The sequence below is a fragment of the Aedes albopictus genome, chromosome 2 (assembly GCF_035046485.1).
Source record: "Aedes albopictus strain Foshan chromosome 2, AalbF5, whole genome shotgun sequence".
NCBI classification, from domain to species: Eukaryota; Metazoa; Arthropoda; class Insecta; order Diptera; family Culicidae; genus Aedes; species Aedes albopictus.
Genome location: NC_085137.1, coordinates 399839185 through 399859192, shown reverse-complemented (window position 1 = coordinate 399859192; position 20008 = coordinate 399839185). Strand labels below are relative to the sequence as shown.

The 20008-nt window shown below is 40.4% G+C and overlaps 1 protein-coding gene across 10 annotated transcripts in view; it reads right to left on the bottom strand.

The window, feature by feature from the left end:
* Positions 1 to 2913: 2913 nt before the first annotated feature.
* Positions 2914 to 20008, bottom strand: part of LOC109405151 (uncharacterized) — an 80407-nt gene continuing 63312 nt past the window's right edge. For 9 of the 10 annotated variants that reach the window (XM_062853272.1, XM_062853273.1, XM_062853271.1 and 6 more), the window contains one exon: positions 2914 to 8013. In XM_062853272.1, coding sequence (XP_062709256.1) covers positions 5470 to 8013 — 2544 coding nt within the window. In that variant the 3' untranslated portion in view covers positions 2914 to 5469. The remainder of the gene's footprint in view (positions 8014 to 20008) is intronic. The other variant, XM_062853279.1, reaches the window with a different exon arrangement.

Here is a 20008-nt window from a genome sequence, read left to right as displayed (position 1 = left end):
ATTGGCTCGGTAGCTTAGTTGGTAAAGCACTTGTCTAGCGAATAAGGGTCGTGAGTTCAATTCTCACCTGAGCTGTGGAGTTTTTCCCAATCTAACCAATAATTTACCCATCTGTACATATGTACGTTGAGTTATTTGAAATTCATAAGAATAACTGTATACATTCTGCGGGAAAGTTGTAGATCTATCAATTTTGAGCAAGTTTGCTGAAGACACTTTTTATGTAGCTTTTAAATTGGGTGGTTCAACAAAAATCGGTTTTCTGGCGTTAAATTTTTTAGTTTCGATTTTTCATCAAAGTCGCCCAAGAAACACTTGTAGAGCATTTTAAGACGCGTCGTTTCGTGCGCTGAAATGGTCGTTATCTCATTTGGTTCAAAAGTAACAGGCGGTTTTCTTAAAAAATCATAGCTTTTTTAAAAGGGTTTATGATGGGTTGGGGCAAACATAAAAAATACCTTTTGCCAGCATTCAAAAGAAGAATTGTTATTATAAAACATATCAAAAAATTAGAGGGGCGTTTTTTTGTAACTCAAGTGAAAAATACTTGAAAATTGCCTATTTTTTCTAGAAAGTCGTCAATATCTTTTGAACGGAATGACGTAGCAACATTCTCAGTGCACGACAATGTGCGTTTTTTAAAGCTCTAAAAATGGTTCTTACACAACTTCGATGAGAAATATGGAACAAAAACGATAAAGCGTTTAAACTGTTTTGACCAAATTTGGAGCATTTTCCCACAGTTTTCATAGGGTGACGCTAGAACAAATCGTTTTATTGCTTTATCTTTTTTGTTTCAAATTTCTCGTCGAAGTCGCCTAAGAACCACTTTTAGAGCTTCCAAAAACGCGCATTTTCGTACGCTACCTCATTCCGTTCAAAAGATGTTGACGATTTTCTAGAAAAAATAGGCACTTTTCAAGTATTTTTCACTTGAGTTACAAAAATAACACCCCTCTAATTTTTTTATATGTTTTATAACAACATTTATTCTTTGGAATGCGGGCAAAAGATATTTTTTATGTTTGCCCCAACCCATCATAAACCGTTTTAAAAAACTATGATTTTTTAAGAAAACCGCCTGTTACTTTTGAACCAAATGAGATAACGACCATCTCTCAGTGAACGATCACATCCCGATGTGAACAGACGTGTTTATTCGCTCGTGCTTGCTTTCGGTGCGCGTTTGCAGTCGAAGTGATAATTATTCTCCCCATCGGCCGAAGTGGAGAGAGAGATGGAAGTTAAAAACACGTTGGCTTTTGTCTTCCCCGGAGATGCCGCTCAACCATCTCTGGCGGACGTGGCCCGCTTTGTTAAGCAAATCAATGGCGACCAGGCGATGATGGAAACCGTATATAAAATCTCTGACGAGAAGTCGATTTTTATACGTTTCAAGACCGAAAGAGCCATGAAGTACTCCTTGGAACAGAATCCCGAGCTGCTTGTTTTCTGTTATTCTGATGGGAAAAGTGTCACTGTTCGTATGTCGATGGCTGGAGAGACCACTCGATATGTACGGGTTTTCGATCTTCCACCGGAGATTTCGGACCAGGATCTGTCATCGGTGCTGTGCAAGTACGGGAAAATTCGACGTGTGGTTCGTGAACGTTTCCCTGCTGAATTTCAGCTGGATATGTTCACTGGAATACGTGGGCTATACATGGAGGTCGAGAAGGAAATTCCCGATGTGCTCTATTTTCGTCATCGAAAAGGGAGGATATATTACGATGGCAAGAAATTGAGGTGCTACAGATGCCAATCGGATATGCATCTGAAAAGATCATGTCCGTTGCTCCAGGATGGTCGGGGAGAGGATATTACACAGCAAAATCCAGCAACAGATGTCGAGGAAGGAAATGAAAAAGATGCCGGGATGGATGAACCCGTCTCCGGTGAGTGCAAACTGTCAAAAGGGAAATTGAAAAAGAAAGCGAAAAAATGTGAAACGAAGCGACAACGATCATCTGATTCGGATACCGAAAAACAAGTAAAGAAGAAAAACGAGGTTAATCCACAACCGAGCGAAAGTGACAGTAGCATCACCGCGGATCCGGACTTGCCTTCCGCTAGGAGAAGGGTTAAAGTTCCGTCATACGAGTGGATTGAAGATGTGAATGAACGCCGGCAAGTAATCGATGAAGACAAGAGAAGAATAGCAGCCGCCTACAACATTCCAATAGATTTAGTTGACGTGTATCATAATTAATATTAGTCTTTTAAATGTTTTTATTATTTTAAAAAACTTCGATATCGGCTCCGTAAAGTGTAACACACGACTGAGCCTTACAAATAAACAAACTTGAAAAAAAAAAACGACCATCTCTGTGCACGAAACGACGCGTCTTCAAATGATCTACAAGTATTTTTTGGGCGACTTTGATGAAAAATCGAAACTGAAAAAGTTAACGCCAGAAAACCGAGTTTTGTTGAACCACCCAATTTAAAAGCTACATAAAAAGTGTCTACAGCAAACTTGCTCAAAATTGCTAGATCTACAACTTTCCCGAAGAATGTATACAGTTATTCTTGCAAATAAAAAAGTTTGGCTACCAATTTCTTTGAAAATATGGACCACCCTAATTTTCATGCACATTTTAAAAAGGGCCTTATTATTAGGGACAACTTCGTAGAAGACCATATTTGCCTAAAAACTCATTTGAAGGCGTTGAATGCATCTTTCCTCGTAAATCTGGTTCGTGGACCAGTTGAAGTGAAGTTGAAAATGCTATACTCAATGCTTACTGCGTTTGAGTAAGTAATGAGCAGCATTTTCAGCTCGATGAGTTGTGTGGACGGAGAGATCCGTGCTTTAGCTACAGTGACGGTCATTTCTAGATTCATTCATAACACTCTTTAAGACAATGGAATTTCGGATGTTTGCATTGAAAACGAGTAGCAAAATTGCATGCATTATTCCTTTCTTTTGTTAACAAATTCATACAGTTTGTTATTCCTTTTTTTATGTTTTTGTATAAGAATATGAGCGTATATCATTCCATTCAATTATTTTTTTTTGTTCCGACTTACTAGGGATAATCGTAAATAACATATATACAGCCTAATATAGCTGGACTTTGTTAACACAATATGGGTTCCTACAATAATCTGCCCTAACACTGAACTATTATTGAGATTGCAATCCAATTTGAACATAACGGTTGGAAAGTTCTTTTATTCAAAGCATCTTATCACCAAATATCAATATTCTTTCAGAGGCGCCAGCGAGCTTTGCACCGCATTTTACAACTTCATATGAAATCCTTATTAGCGATAGCAGATTGATTAGTTTTTAAAATCATAAATTAAAGCTGGCAATCGAAATTAGAAGAGATCAATCTTCGTTAGGACTTTTTCTGGTCTCTAAATTTGTTTTTCTTTTTCTACGTTATAAAATCCTATATTAATCTATTTAGTCTCAATGAACTTGTAACGTAATTTACGTTTATTGTTTGTTGCCATCCTCTGTCAATCCAAATCTGTTTGTTTTGATGGCATTGCGGGTTTCCCACATCTGTTTTGTAGGGAAAGGTTTAAGAATTATTAAACTAATTCTCGCTAGCAAATACTTTCCGAAGAATGAATCGATCAACAAGTGTTATCATCATAGCTAACGTGCTGCTGAAATGGAAGGAATCGGATGAAAATACTCTCAATTGAAGCTCGATTGAACAAACTAAATACGCTACAAACAACAATAATGGTGTTTAGCCTAACGTAATATTGGATTCCTATGCAAATAATTTTCGCTACTTTTTTTCCGTATAAGTATTATCATGTAATTTGTTGTTTATTATACACGTGTGTTACGTTACGGCACGCTATGTCTGAACCAGCAGATTATAAAAATTGCATGTACATCGGGTTTCTTTCCATAAAACATCAGTATTCAAGCTATATTTTCATTTGCAGAAAGTTTCAAAATATTCTATCGGGGAAATTTTGATTTTTCCATCTTTTTGACCGATTTTCATACAAATTTGCTTGAAATCCTCATTTTCGGTCAATTTCTCTCCCATACAAAATGTATGGAAAAATTTTCACCGATAGAATATTTTAAAACCTTCTGTAAATGAAAATATAGCTTGAATACTGATGTTTTATGGAAAGAAACCCGATGTACATTCAATTTTTATAATCTGCTGGTTCAGACATAGCGTGTACGGATGAACACTATCTTTCTGAGAGGGAACATCGATAACGGTTATGGTTGCTTTTGGAGGAGGGAATCTGTACAATACTGCTTTACTTGCATGTCGGCAAACCCGAATGGTTTGCTCAGTCGTTCGCTTGAAAGTAAGGTATTTCCTGAAATGAACAATTTTGGCTGAAACCCGGTTCTACTTAGTTTCTATGTTACATAGTTTATTGGGCCAGACGATACTAATGGCATTGGTTGCAGCTCGTAAAGGTGTTAAAACGGCAGGCTGTGGTAGGCTGGTTATGTTGTCCATATGCCGTAGGACCACGATCACAATTAAATTGAATTTTGATGAAAATTCCAGGACAAGGGTATGGGAAGACCGTTCATATGCTGCTTTTATCGAAGAGAAGCCAATGGTACTAAAGGTCCCAGTACACAGGATCAAACATTGTCCAAAAAGAAATTAATGCTCAAACATTGTTTAACTCGATCGAATTTTCATTAGTGTCAAACAGATTTTGTTCTTTCCTTGTCAAATATTTGACCCTGTGAATTTATACCCTAAAAGCTAAGCCCAACTGAACTTTACCCAGTTGATAATCATTCTCTACTAGTTAATTTGGTGAAGACTTATCGTTAATACGTGTAATTCATCAAATACCCAAGAAAGTTGTGGCATTGAAGATACTTTCGAAATTGCCAACATGATTTCGTTTACATTGCATTATCATCATGCATGAGGCTTTGAAACTGCCTGAATCGTATTCCCTAACACAGACATCAAATTCGAATACCTGTGCTCACTCACGGCCTAATATTTTGTTCCAATGCGTGAACAATGAACATCACCCCCACCATGAACCCGGTTTCAGCCAAGAATCACTCAAACACCTGCTTCAGGAGGTACCCACAGGGGGCCAGCGAAAGCCAAAATCACCGTAGCTCACAACAAAAACACGTCCAAAATTGTTTGTGCTGTATATTGATACATTACACAATTTCTTACTAATTCATTTGCTATTTCCGCGTTGTCGTGTAATTTCGAACGATTGCACGCTAAAATTTTGAGAACCCTTTGCTAGTTTTACACGTTTTACTTAAGTAGTAACTTATGGAAATGACTAATTCTCTAATGTCGTGCACATCCCAGATCTGTCAGAGTGCCCAAAAGTGTCAATTTCCCAAACATGTCAAATTCATGTGGACTACGGCTCATCTATTCGTGGTTGACGTCCGCGATACCCCGCTGGGTACCCACCTTCACTGCGCTCAATCTTCCGCCCTTTCCCTTACTATGGCTCACTCGCTCACACGTACACTTCGTCTCACAAGCGATGTCGATCGCTCGGATCGGAGGAGAGATCGTTCTCGTCGTTACTGCTGTCGTCCACTCGGTTGGTGGTTTGCTGCCCTTGGTTCGGTGGCTCCAAATCCCGCATCAATCCGCTCGGTGGACCACTGCTGCCCCCTGCCGTCGCACCACCTACTGGCGAGCTCTGACAGTGGTTGCCGCGACCTTCCGGATAGAGCAGGCCCGCGTCGCTACTGCTGAGATTCTGTATGATGGAGCTTATGTTGGTCCCCAAGCTTTGCCGTTTGATGGGCGTGATGTTCAGGTTTTTCGGAGATTTCGGCTTGAAGTGCTGTCCGGGTTGTTGGATTAGCTGCTGTGAGGAGACCGACGGATGCTGATGCTGGAAGCTGAGATGCTCACGGGTCGACGGTGTTGGCATCTTGCTCGGGAGGTAGGAGAACTGGGCCGGCATGTCCTGCTGGGTCATGTAGGACAGGGTTAGCGGAGTGGTTTCATTGTACTTACTGGATTCCTTGATTACCTCGTATTGTGAGTCGGGCGCCAAGAAGATGTCCTGGAGATTCTTCGTCGAACGCCGGTGGGCTTCTTGGCTTTGCTCGTTCGACGAATACGGGTAGGATGCAATGAAATTGGAGCTGTTTGGCTCCGTGGTGAAGTCCGCAACAGTTCCTTTGGACGTCGTAGGACCACCACCGCTACTACTGGGCTGCGACAGAGCGTTGAAGTTATTGCTGGAGTCCTGCTGGGGATATGTTACCGAGGGAAAATTTGTACTTGGTGTCGCAGGGGACAGATCGGTGTAGTCAGTCTTTTCGCCCGACTCGACAGAACACATACTCTGGCGGGAAATGTCCTTGTGCATCAGCGAAGGACGAGGCATCACTGCCGGCTTCTCGTACGTCTCCGGGATGATCTGTGGGAAGGGTAACCTACTGCGGACGGAAGGTTCTCGCTTGCCGAATCTTTGAGCGATGTAGTCATCGGCTTGGTCCTTGCTGAACTGCTCCTGTTCTTGGGCAACCTTGTTCTTATCCTTCATATTCCTACGTCTTTGGTTAGCATCCTCATAGTAGTTGTCATTCTTAACGGACATGTTACAACAACTACTAACATCGGCAAAGTACACTTCCGACTCGGTTGGCTCCATGACCTTCCCGTTCATGGCATCCGCCTCAAGTGCTTCTACCGTCTGGAACCCTGTATTCTCCACGCCCGCTTTCATCCGCCTGGTTTTGGCATGCACCGGCGCCGATTGTCCACTACAGCTGGGCTCATTGCTCGGCAGCGAAGGTTCGTTATACTCGTTTTCCGACGTCTCTACGGAATTTTGTGCCGTGTTTGACGCGTTGGAGTTGAACACATTCTGGACGTTGACTCTTGGAGCAGGTTGGTTCGGTCCAATACTCTTAGCACCGGCCTCCACCCGCTTTTTGGTCTTCCTCAATGGAAGCGTATTGGAGAACCGATCCCTCGGACCGTCGCTATCCGATGGAGTGTTTTCGTAGTTGTCCTTAGCCGGTTTGAAGGCTTGTCGCTTTCCCGGATTCCGGAATGCATTCTGTTGGGTGGCATTGTTGTACTGCTGGATGGAATGGTTTTCGGACGTCATTGGATGTTGATGACACTCCAGGATGGCTATGTTAGTGGGAGGAGCATTGGTTTCAATCATCGGTTGACACTGCGCTGGATGAATATACTGGTAGCGTCCCCGTCGAGCTGGACTATTTGGATCGCTGTACGGTGGAGGTGGTCCCCAAATTCCATACTGTTGCTCAATGACGTTATACCTGGGTTGGTTAGCCCCAACCGGAACTGGTTCCGCGGCATTTGCCCTATTAGAAAATCCATACTGTGAATCCGGACTGTGAGGAGACATGCGTTGTGAATCGTTGCGTTGCCACGGCATCCTTGGCCAACTCCATCCGGGCATTCTTCGACCGTTTTGGTTCAATCTATTGCCCCCTGCGTTCTCCTCTCCGCCCGGGTTGGGCGAGTAAAAGTTCCCCGCCTGACCTGGGGCCCAAAATCGCTGATCACCTTCCCAAGGATAAGCCGACGGCATCACGTTACGGTGGGCGTGGCATTGCTCGCAGCATCGACAGTTCCCGTTCCTACCGGCCGCCAACATAGGCCCAGATGGCAACACCGAAGGTCCCTGTTGCCCCGAGTACAGCGATCGACATCTCAGCTCCAGCTGTTCCCAATACATTTTCTTCCGCTCGTGACTCAGCAGCTGGTAGACCAGCATACAGCTGAATACCGCCACCAGTACACCGGCCACGGATAGGCCAAAGACGGCCCTCAAGCAGGAGTACAGTGCCCCGTGTACGACTCCGCAATCCGACGTAGAATCGAACACGAACCGCACGTTATCATCCATACCTTCGGCTTGCTTCTCGGCCGTAACCGAGTAGCAAGTGCAGGTTCGTGTCTTCTGCGTGTATTCACATTCCCTGAGCACCTGGAGGCGGCTCATGTGCAGGACCGTGGTGGTGACTGTGACGAGCGCGCAGGTTAGAGCCGATGCCAGTCCGCATGCACCGGATAATTTGATCTGTGGAAAGAGATTGAAAGAAAGTATCGATTAGTATGAGATTAATGGCTCTACCAAGGATGATACGACAATCAAATATAATTCTCGATTTTCTTAAGCACGAATACGGTATTGGGCATTTTCAAGTTTTCTATACTAAAATCATAAAAAACAGGCTTCGTTTATTTATATGGAATTTCCTATCAAAAATCTCCTTGTATCCGTTTTTTGTAATGCATCGGGATATTCTTTTTATGACGTCATTCAGAGTTATTTCTCAACAAACTTCATCAGCAGATCCTTTGGGAATTCCTCCGGAAGCTGCTTCAGAGATATGCACCCAGAAACTCACAGAAATCTCAAAAAATACTTCAGAAATTCCCTCGTGAGATCCTTCAGTAAGGAAATCCTAGAAAAAATCCTTCAGGTGAGCATTCATTTAATAATATTTCTTTCAGGACTTCCTCCGTAAGCTGCCTCTGGAGTTCACATAGATATTGGTTCAGGAGCATATTATTATTCTTTCTTTAAGAATTCGTTCAAAAACTCAATCAGAAATTCTTCCTGTAATTCATGCAATTTTTTTTCGGGAATGCCGTCAGTAGATCCTGCATTAATTTCTAATGAAATTCCTTCTGGAGCTTCCTGAGATTTTTTTCCTGGAAGATCCGCTATGAATTCCTCTGTGAATTTCCACCCGAGCAGAGTCTAACAACAAAATGATAGCAAATCGAAAACTCGATTTGTATTCAGCAGCAAATTGATATCACATTTTGATATCAGTTTGTCTTGACTAAATTTGATTTCAAATTTAGATTTCGTTTTGCTGTCACTTCAAACTATTATAAAAAAATAAATGTTTAAGTTATTTTCAAACTTCTTGTTGTCTTGTACAATAACTCTAAGAGTATATCATTAGTGTAATTATCTTACTGCATTAAAAATGTCTTATCAATCGAAAAACCCCAAAATTTAATGATTTTTCCATATTTTCGTACTGATAACAAAAACAGTTATCAATTTGCTATCACTGATAACAGGAATTGTTTTCAACTTGCTGTTACGGGAGCATTTTTCTGCTCTCATTGTTGATGTCGACCAAAACGACAACAATCTGAGTTATCATAATTATGTATGATATGTAGATATGTCATACAAAAAGCGTGACATAGGGGGAGGAGGAGATGTTGAAAATGGGATTTTTTGCGTAATTTGTGGACGCTCCCTAATTTCAACAACTAAAAAGACACGGACACGTTCAATGCTTCCAGTGAGCTATACGCTCTTTGAAGGAAGCACGACACTAGACAACGGACTAGCATGCAACTGCAACGCCCAGTGTCGCAGCCGGAAACTTTTTCTGACAGCTGCGGCGGGAATCGAACCCGCGCTCCCTAGCACGATGAGATTAAATGCTTGGTGACACTAACCGCACGCCCACGAAGCCACAGTTATGACCTGAGAGCATCCTCTGCCAACGATCGTTTTGCTTGTGCATAAGATAACCTATGTCCAAGGAATTAGCACAAATTTCTATCTATTAAAAGTTCATGGGCCGCTATACTGCCGTCGGACGCATAAATGTCACATGTTACATTTCGACATTTTTTAGGTTTTTCATGTCAAAAATCATATTTTAATACGTATTTTTGAAATATTTTGTGAACATCTTCTTCTTTATAGCTCTACGTTCCCACTGGAACTTGGCCTGCCTCACTTCAACTTAGTGTTCTTTGAGCACTTCCACAGTTATTAATTGAAGGGCTTCCTTTGCCTGCCATTGCATGAATTTGTATATTGTGTGGCAAGTACAATGATACACTATGTCCAGGGAGTCGAGAAAATTTTCTCGACCGGAGCGGGAATCGAACCCGCCGTCTCCGGATTGGCGATCCATAGCCTTAACCACTAGGCTAACTGGAGACCCCATTTTGTGAACATATGAATTTATATATATTTCGATAGTTGAGTTGCGTTGGAACCAATCGAATGCTAAAGTTTATTTTGAAACTTCAAATGCATTTTTCTCGTGTTTTTCTATTGTTACATGTGACATTTATGCGCCCGAGGGCAGTATAGACGGCTATTGACTGTTCCAGAAATTATAAGCATACCTTCGCATAGTGAGAAACAATATGTGGGGTATGAACAAAGCTGAGTAGCATTTCCCATGCGTGTATTTCCCCTAGCAAGCATCAGTGACAGTCAGCACCATGACGGGGTCGTCGTCAGTGTGATGCTGCCTCATTTGACGAGTGGACTGTTGGCGAAGCAAGTCGTCATCACCGTGAGGTTCCGTATTATGCCAAGTGATTCTACTGCAGTTTGCTAAGAGATGGGAACGGATTGTTCCAGTGAGTTGCACGGTATTCACATTGGCGATCCTGCCAGGAGTGCATCATAATCAATAACAAGTTAATCATAAAATAGGTAGAATCACTTGGCATAAAAACAGTGAGAGAAAACAAATCGTTTTGGTGTGTGAAGTGTGTGGTGGTGCTGCAAACACAGTGAAGTGGGTGTTGCAATTCTGCGGTTCATGACGAAAGCTAGAGCGCGGAAAGTTTTTGTCATTCCAATCGCGTTCTGTTTTAGCCTTGGTTCTAGCACAAACACATGAACAAAGGCGCGGTGACGTGGTTGATTTTTGTTGTCGACTGGTAGCACGCTGTGGATAGGTGGTCGGTCGATGATGACATGCATGTTTCTTCATGTTCTTGCTCGGCATGGATGGTCGCGCTTTCGTTGATTCCTCGGATCGTACATGCTCGTGTTGTCGCTCGGTTGAACGGTAAATGCAAACAGGTTGATGTGCATGATTGTAGAGGTGTTTGACTATTGTGAATGTTGCCGTAAAATACTCGCGGCGTTGGTTGGCTGGGTTGGTTTTTGCTCGGGTTTTTGGTTGGGCAAATTAATGGCGTGTCGAACCGCCGAAAATTTTTCTGCATAAGGAAAATGCAGGGACGTGTAATGAAAACCGTCCAAGGAAACGGCATTTTTGGATAACCGCCGAAAATTATTCTGCATAAAGAAAATGCAGGGACGTCGCAGGGCTGTTACAGGTGGCGCGGATTTTGCGTTTTTCGCGGTTTTTGCGTTTCGCGCGGATTTCGCGCGTTTTTACTAATTTTGGCGCGGATTTTGCGGAAATGGTTTATGAATGTACTTACATCAAACATTTGGACACGGAGCTCAACACAATCAGAAAAAAAGAACATTTTCAAATTAGAGTTATGGAATTTTGTGTTTGAACAAAAACATTGTTTATAGTCAATAGCGTAGAGTGCTAGTTAAGTTGCATCGCACTAGAAGCTCAATTCGTTAAAACTTAGAAGATCATATTCTGAATTTCTTAGTCAAACCCTTGAAGTCATTTCTGTCTTAACCCTGAGATCAGTTTTTGGCTAAAATTTTGGATTTTATTTAACCATTATGTGTCCGACAAACTGATTGCTTTTTTCTACACCGTGCTTTTTTAAATGGGCGCTGGGTACCCGGTCGGCCACATAAGGGTTAAATTTTGGACGGAACTTACATATAGAACAATGCCTGACGTTCGAAAAAACACTGAATAATGGCAAGATTTCTAAAATTGATGTTTCTATGGAATTTGCAAAAAGACGTCTAACGGAAATTTTGAAGGATCCTTTGGTTGAATTTTGTAGTCAAATTTAACAGAATCCCGTCAAGAAAACCATTGGTTTTGTAGACTATGTGTATCATAAGCAATCAATCTGATAGAATCTGATTGGTTTTCTGACACATTATGTCCGAAATTCCTGAAAAAAGATACAGGTAAACGTCCTGGAGATTTTTATGATTGAACTCTTAAATAATTCCATAGAAAAAAACTTTTGAAAAACTCTGGATAAAATATGAATCATAAGATATTTTTAGCGATTTTTTTTAACATGCAGGATTTTTTGATTGATTGTGAGTGAGTTTCAGAATTACAGAATTGACGAAATTCCTAAAACAGTTATTAGTGGAACACCTGTCGAATGGATTATTTTTGACTAAAATCATTGATAAAATTATCCCAAAAATACGTAAATTTCTATTGTAATGGTAAAAGGGGCTGTTCATAAACCACGTAGACCAAATTTTGTCAATCTCAGACCACCCCCCCTCCTTGTAGACTTTTGTCCATAGAAAATTTTGAAATTTGTATGAAGCGTAGACTTTGGCCAGAACGACACCCCCCATCCCCCCAAAAAGTCACGTAGGTTTATGAACAGTCCCAAATTCCTCATTGATTTTCAATCGGAGCACTCGTTGAGATGGGCATTGTGGGCACAGTTATATAAGGGTTTCTTGGTAGAATTTCTGGACGATTTTTTTTTGCAGAATACTTGAGGAAATCGTTGAAGCTTTCGGAATCCTAAGACTGAGCACATTCTTGCTGATATCTTCACTGAATTCCCAAGGCTGTGGTATGTTCAGAAATACTTATCATAAATTTCTGATGAATTAATACTTTTCTGCATATGTTTGTCTTAATGTTTAGAAAAGTTGCCAAATATATTCAGGAAATGCTCTGCCTATGATCGCATAATTGTCCCATAGGAATAGGAAACCCACCAAAGATGGGACTGATATGCGATCATGGGCAGTGCTTCCTTTTTCATAAATATTTTACATAGAAATAAAATGTATTGGTGCTGTAATCAATAAATTGCACTAGTAATTAGTCTATGCTAGTATTGCTCCTCGTATTACTGTGAAGATTCAACAAAATAAGTTACTGCAGAAAGTAATCCATGAATTTCTCAAAAAGCTTCTAAAAAATTTTTTTTCAGTCTTTTGGGACTTAGGTCAGATTTCTTTTTAGGATTTCTACCATAATGTTGGTTATAAATAAAATTATTTCAAAAGTTTCGCCAAAAATGCTCCTTTTTTGGGACTGCTTCAGGGAACAGGAACTTTCATTTTCGTAAAATAGTAGACACTATGATAAGCAATCATAGAACTATTGTTCCGAAACATTATATCACAGACAAACAGACGTAACACCTTGAACGATTTTTATGGAAATCCATCGCCCAATTCACACTACCTTCATCTGGTGGAAAAGTTGCACGAATCACTGTGTTGTGCCATATCGTCAACAGAAGGCGCTAGTGTGAAACGTCAAACGCATAGAAAAACGATGCGCGCGCCTCTGGTTGTGAAAGTCACGACTATGAAAATTTAAAATGATCGTTAAAAGCGTGGTCGATGGAAATTTCGCAAGTGTTACGTCTGTTTGTCTGTGATTATATTCTAATTAAAAAAACTAGTCTGTTTGCAACATGTTTAAACTCTTGTTTGATGTAGAAGTTGTCATCTAAATTTATGGATTAGTAATGGTTAGAAATCGATTTTTCAAAAGAAAAGCTCTTCATCTGGAGTGCAACAAAAGTCATGAATCTTTGAATCTTCTCTGAAAAATTCTGCCTTTTTAGAGTTTGAGTTATCAAAACCACATGTTTTTGCACTGGCGCGGATTTGATTACCTCGGCGCGGATTTCAAATGGCTTGGCGCGGATTTTGCGGTTTCCAAATCGACACTTTTGTAACAGCCCTGAGTGAAAACCGTCCAAGGTAAAGGCGTTGTTGGATAACCGCCGACAATTTTTCTGCATAAGGAAAATGCAGGGACGTGAAATGAAATCCGTCCAAGGAAATGGCGTTGTTGAAAAACTGCCGAAAATTGTTTGCATCAGGAAAATGCAGCGATGTGTAAAAAAGCCCGTCTAAGGAAATGGCGTTGCATGATAACTGCCGAAAGCTGTGCGTGAGGAAAATGCAGGGAGCAGGGACGTGTAATGAAAACCGCCCATAAAAATTGAATATCGTAAAACAGTTTAAAATTCGAAGTACGCAATGAAAACATATCTACTGAAAATATGTTGTAGAACCTTTTTCGAACTCGTTTTGTAGAATCTATTTTCGTATAATGAAGGACATTTGTGTGTTATATATGGTCCATCTGTACCATCACATTGAAGCATTGAAAACGGAGTTGTATGATATACGGAATCTTTAGTCTGATAAATCTCAAATTCGTTAATCTCTTGTATTTTTTTCTTTTTTGACAAATAATTCTTACAAAATATGTTCGTTTTCGTTGAATGCGTCGATTTTTCGCAATCGTGAATAACGATTGATTTGAGTGAGAGAAAAACAGGGCCGGCTACATAACGAGACGTGCGCTTGAAGGAGAGAAGACGCATCACCCAACTGGGTGTGTTGTAGTTATTTTTATTGGAGCTCGGCAAAACCCCATAGATGATTGGTTAGCATTGCAAGTTATCAATCAATGATATAGGTTCGATATTAACAAAAGTGTGTTTACTAAACAAAAAAGTAAATGTGGCCATTCGTCTTAATTCTTGTATCTTGAAGTGTATCTTGTTGCATTGGTGCCATAGGGATGAAGAGAACGAAATTGAGGATTTGAGCGTAAAAATAACAAGCCTGCTAGTAAGAAAACTTTTTTTTTTTTCGGAGAAGAGGGAGAATGTGGGGTATGAACAAAGCTGAGTAGCATTTCCCATGCGTGTATTTCCCCTAGCAAGCATCAGTGACAGCCAGCACCATGACGGGGTCGTCGTCAGTGTGATGCTGCCTCATTTGACGAGTGGACTGTTGGCGAAGCAAGTCGTCATCACCGTGAGGTTCCGTATTATGCCAAGTGATTCTACTGCAGTTTGCTAAGATGGCTGGGAACGGATTGTTCCAGTGAGTTGCACGGTATTCACACAATAATTCGCTTAATAAACCACTATTTTATATGTTTGTCTTTTAGCTTAAAGTAAACAATGGAACCTCTTAAAAAATTGCATAAAAAGAGAAATTTTGCGCATAAATTAAGTGCTTCTATGAGGAAATCTTGTTCGCAAGCATAGGTCTTGCTTCCGGGTATTTGAGATGGGGTCAAGGGAGTTTCCAGGAAGTTCTTAAAAAATCCTAAGAAAGGGTTCCAAGGAACATCAGGGACGTTTCAGGGGATTTCAGGTGCTATTCAAGGGTGTTCCATCACGTTTCGTTGGCGTCTAAATGGTATTACGGGGAGTTCAAGGGCGTTACAACAGTATTAAGGGAGTTTCATTGATTTTAGGGGCTTTAACGGCGATCACGGAGAAGGGAGTCTCAGGAGCCTTTAAAGAGGTTTCAGGGGCGTTTCAGGGCATTTCAGAGGCATTCCAAAGTGTTTCTGGGACGTTCAAAGTGGTTTTAGATGGCACAGGGTAATTCAGGTAATTTGGACAGACCGTTACGCGTATATAGTATTTTCGACATTTACAGCAAAATCAAATGAAAATGTCCAAATTATATGCGCGTAACGGTCTGTCCAAAATACCTGAAACACCCTATCGAATTCGTTATGATGCACGGCATTTCAATGAGATTACGGAGGTTTCAGGAGCATTCCGAGAAATCTCAGGTAGGGTCGTATCAGTGTTAGTGTTTCAGGAGTGTTTCAAGGGATTTGTGAAGGGGCCTCTAAAAATCACTGAAATTTCTGGAAATGCCACCTAAATCCCCATAAAATCCCAACGGACCCCAGGTAACGCACATGAGGCCCTCTAAACCCCCCGAAAATGCATGCACAACACCTCTGAAATTCACTGAAAACCTTCTTAAACTTCCTAAAATGTCTCCAAAATCCCCCTGAAACCCCTTCGGACCCACGTAAAGCACCTGAGATCCTCTAAACCTCAGACAACGTCTCTGAAACCCGTTAAAAATCCTCTAAAGTGCTCCCGAAATCCCCTTGGAACCCCTGATATGGGATTAAGGAGGTTTCAGGGGCGTTTCAATGCATTCCAGAGCACTATGGGCCAGAAATCAAAATTTCGCGACAAAAGTCAAAAAAGTTGTTTTTCTAAGATCAATCAATTTTCATATTTGTATGATTATTTGGGCTATGTTTGATTATATACCGACTGATTTTTTCGATTTGTAACAAAATTGTATCGTTTTTTGTATGGAGAAACTTCTTATAAGCGTCAATTCTCGATTTTAACCAATATTTAGAAAAATGTCATTTTTGGTGAAAAATGTGCCCAACAAGTAAAACGTATACATTTCCGAAAAGTAAATAAAGTATATTTTGCATATTTGGTGCACAAATTGCGATGCTTTTAAGTTTAAAAAGAAATTTTTACAATATTTACTCAAATTTTACGGTTTATTTGCCAATGTGTTCCAAAAGTAGAAGTATTCGACCGTATTCGACATGCAGCCGGTCTAGGATGCTAGTTTGGACTATTCTTTTTCGAATGCTTCCGGACTTTTTTGCGGGAGTTTGCGGGAAACCAAGTTAGAGTGATTTTAGTGCTTGCTTTAATTTTCCAATATTTCACGCTGGGCTTCAATAATCATCTACTCTTGCTATTACGACGCAATGATTTTATGACTTGCGAAACAATATACATAGCAACAAGCAACTACCATTCTGGAAGATTTTGTTTCAGATATAAATGTGATTACATATCTCGGATACTTTTTCAAAACGACGTATAATACACGCAAATCCTATGTTGATACGTCGTTTTGAAAAAGTATCCGAGATATAAGCTTTTAAATCGAGACCACACACTTACTCAATGTGCAAAGTTTATCAATCCGTGTGATCAATTAAAATTTAAAATTAATCCAACGTACATACTTATGTACAGATGGATACATTATTAATGAAATTACGGCCAAATCCACAGCTCAAGTGAAATTTTAACTCACGACCCTTATATGCTACACAAGTGCTTTACCGACTTAGCTACCGAGCCAATCAATGACACGGCATTTTGAATATTTCAAGGAAAATCAAATACTTCTATTTATCGTAAATATATCCATCCCACTCGCACATATGTACGAAGAGCGAGCGTAATTTATTTATTGTTCAAATACCGGCTCCGAGTCATTTAGCCAACTGTCATTTGGATAATTGCCGCTTGGCCGAACGCCATTTGGCTGAATGCCGTTTGTCTGAAGAAAAACGATCGTGCCACTGTTCTCCACGTATATTGACTCAAAATAATCGCCTATGATTAAAAGGAGGAAAATTCTCTGATAAAATATTGACAGTTTCAACGCCAACTAACCCCTGAATTGTAAAACTAGAAAGAATAATCAATGATTGGAGGAAGGAAAAAGGAACAATTAATGATGATCAAATTGGAAGCTAGAATGTGAAAAGGGGTCTCTGAATAATTTTGAACATAATTCGGCCAAGCGACATTCGGCCAAATGCCGGACAGCTGAAACACCTGAGCAGCGGATTTTTTCACCGAAAACTTATCCCTGTATACATAAATTGAGCTTATTAAAAATCATAAATTCGTGTGGTCAATTGATGTACCGAAATTTTGCACTTTGAGTAAGTGTGTGGTATTGATTTAAGCACCTACAATCACAGTCTCACCTGAAACGGAACCTTTGTTGCGTATTGTTTCGCAAGCCATAAAGAGATTGCGTCGTAATGGCAAAAATGGATCTTAGTGTTGATGGTTATTGAAGCACAGCGTAAAACATAGTTTTGTAAAATTAACGCATGCACTAAAATCACTCTATCTTGGCTCCCCGCAAATTCCCGCAAAAAAAAGTCCGGTAGCATCCGAAAAAGAAGAATGTCAACTAGCTTTCTAGACCAGTTGCATGTCGAACACGGTCGAATACTACTACTTTTTGAACAATTTGGCAAAAAAAACCATAAAATTTGAGTAAATATTGTAAAGTTTTAATTTAAACTATATCGCAATTTGTGCATCAAATATGCAAAATATACTAAATTTACTGGAAATCTTTATCTTTTACTTTATGACTCGACATCCCCACTGGGACTTGGCCTGCCTCACTTCAAATAAGTGTTCTTTGCGCACTTCCACAGTTATAATTTGAAGGGATTTCTTTGCCTACAATTGCATGAAAATGTATATTGTGAGGCAAGTACAATGATACACTATGTCCAGGGAGTCGAGAAATTTTTCCCGACTGGAACCGGGTATCAAACCCGCCGATTCCAGATTGGCGATCCATAGCCCTAACCACTAGGCTAACTGGAGACCCGCTGTTGGGAAATGTAGCAGGCGTTATATTTGTTGGGCACATTGTTCACCACAAATTATATTTTTCTTAATATTGGTTAAAATTGAGAATTTTCGCTTACAAGAAGTTTCTCCATACAAAAAACGATACAATTTTGTTACGAATCAAAAAAATCAGTCGGCATACAATCAAACATAGCCAAAACAATGATACATATATAAAAATAGATTTATCTAAAAAAAACAACAACTTTTTTTGAATTTTGTCGCGAAATTTTGATTTCTGGCCCATAGTGCAGAGGCGTTTCAAGGATTTTTGTGAAGTGGTCTCTGAAAATCCAATGAAATTTTTGGAAATACCTCCAAAACCCCAACGGACCCATGTAACGCACCTGACACCCTCCGAAACCCCCCCCCCCCCCAAACGCATGAATAACGTTACAGCCTCAGAAACTTACTGAAAATCCTCTTAAACGTCCAGAAAGCCACTGAAACCTCCTAAGACCCCCCAGGGACCGCATAGACGGCCTCTGAGACTCTTCGAATCCACCGAAAACGCCTGCATTATGTCTCTGAAACCCGTCGAAAATCATCTAAAACATTCTAAAATGCCCCTGAAATCCCCTTACCTAAAACCCCTTAGCACCCATGTAACGCACCTGAGACCAGTGAAGAAAATTGTCAGACAAAAGAGGCACAAAACAAGCAACAAAGAAGACGCGACGATTATTCTTTATCCCAACTGGATAAAGATAATGACATAATCTCGAAAATTTTTGTTGCAGACAAAACGAAGCCTGAATTTGTTGCGTACTTTTCAACTTGTGAATAATCAATTATTGCCATCCCAAAATCGAATCTTTTTGATGATACATCTTCAGCAGCGTTGCAGTGTTTACCGATTCGAAGTTACCGCTCGAAAATCACAATGCAAGCCTTAAAAATCTCTAAACTCGTGGTGCACGATCTTTGTCCTATTCTGTTCAAGTTGGGACAAACGTATGTCGCATTGGGTACAATGTCGCAACAAATTCAGGTTGCGACATTGTCGTTATTGTTGCGCGATGGTTGAATTTTGATTCACTGCCTGAGACCCTTCGAAACCACCGAAATGTCTCTGAAACCCGCGGAAAATTCTTCGTAACGTCAGTGAAACCCGCCAAAAGTTATCTGAAACATCCTGAAATCCCGAGAAGAAACGAATAACTGGCACATAACTGCAGCATACGAAAGTCAGGCATCATACCAAGTCAAGGTATAGATCGGTTATCCTGGTTGCGATAATAGCTGTTTATGGTAGTTATTGAGTCAACAACAAAACCAACCTCAACTGATTATTGGTTTGTCATTGAGGACTGCTTGAGCTGTTATTGAATAATGGGAAAATCGCTACTGGTATGGAAAAATCGCCAATTATTATTCAGGTATTGCAATACCCGATGTAATTATTCACGTGGTATACCTATTCATAGGAAACACACCAGTTATTATTTTAGGTATTTTACCTCTGCTTAACACTTATTCAGGTTGTAGGTATTGGGTTTTCCATACCTAAGTTTAGTATTCTGCTGCTGTTTTCTCTTGCTTGGGATGCCGCCGAAATCCTTCTAAAATTCCCTCGAACTCCATGTAACACACCTAAGACCCTCTGAATACCTGGATAATGCCTGCATAACGCCTTCGAAACCCTAAGACTCTTTGAATCGCCCCAAACGACCTCCTGAGGTGCCCCTGAGACCCCTGAATTGCTCCGAAGTTCCCCTGGAAATCTCCTAAAATGCTGCTGAGGCCTTAAGACACCCCCTGAAATGCCCCTGCAATCTCCTGGAACCCCTATTGTTAAACATATTTATCAATCGATAACGAAGTGACTTTGTTTTTATTTAGATTTCTTTAAGAAACGATGACGATCGCTATCGATTTTCGATATGAACGTCTTTAAAGGTCTTCATAAAGAAATGCAGATATTTAAAGAAATG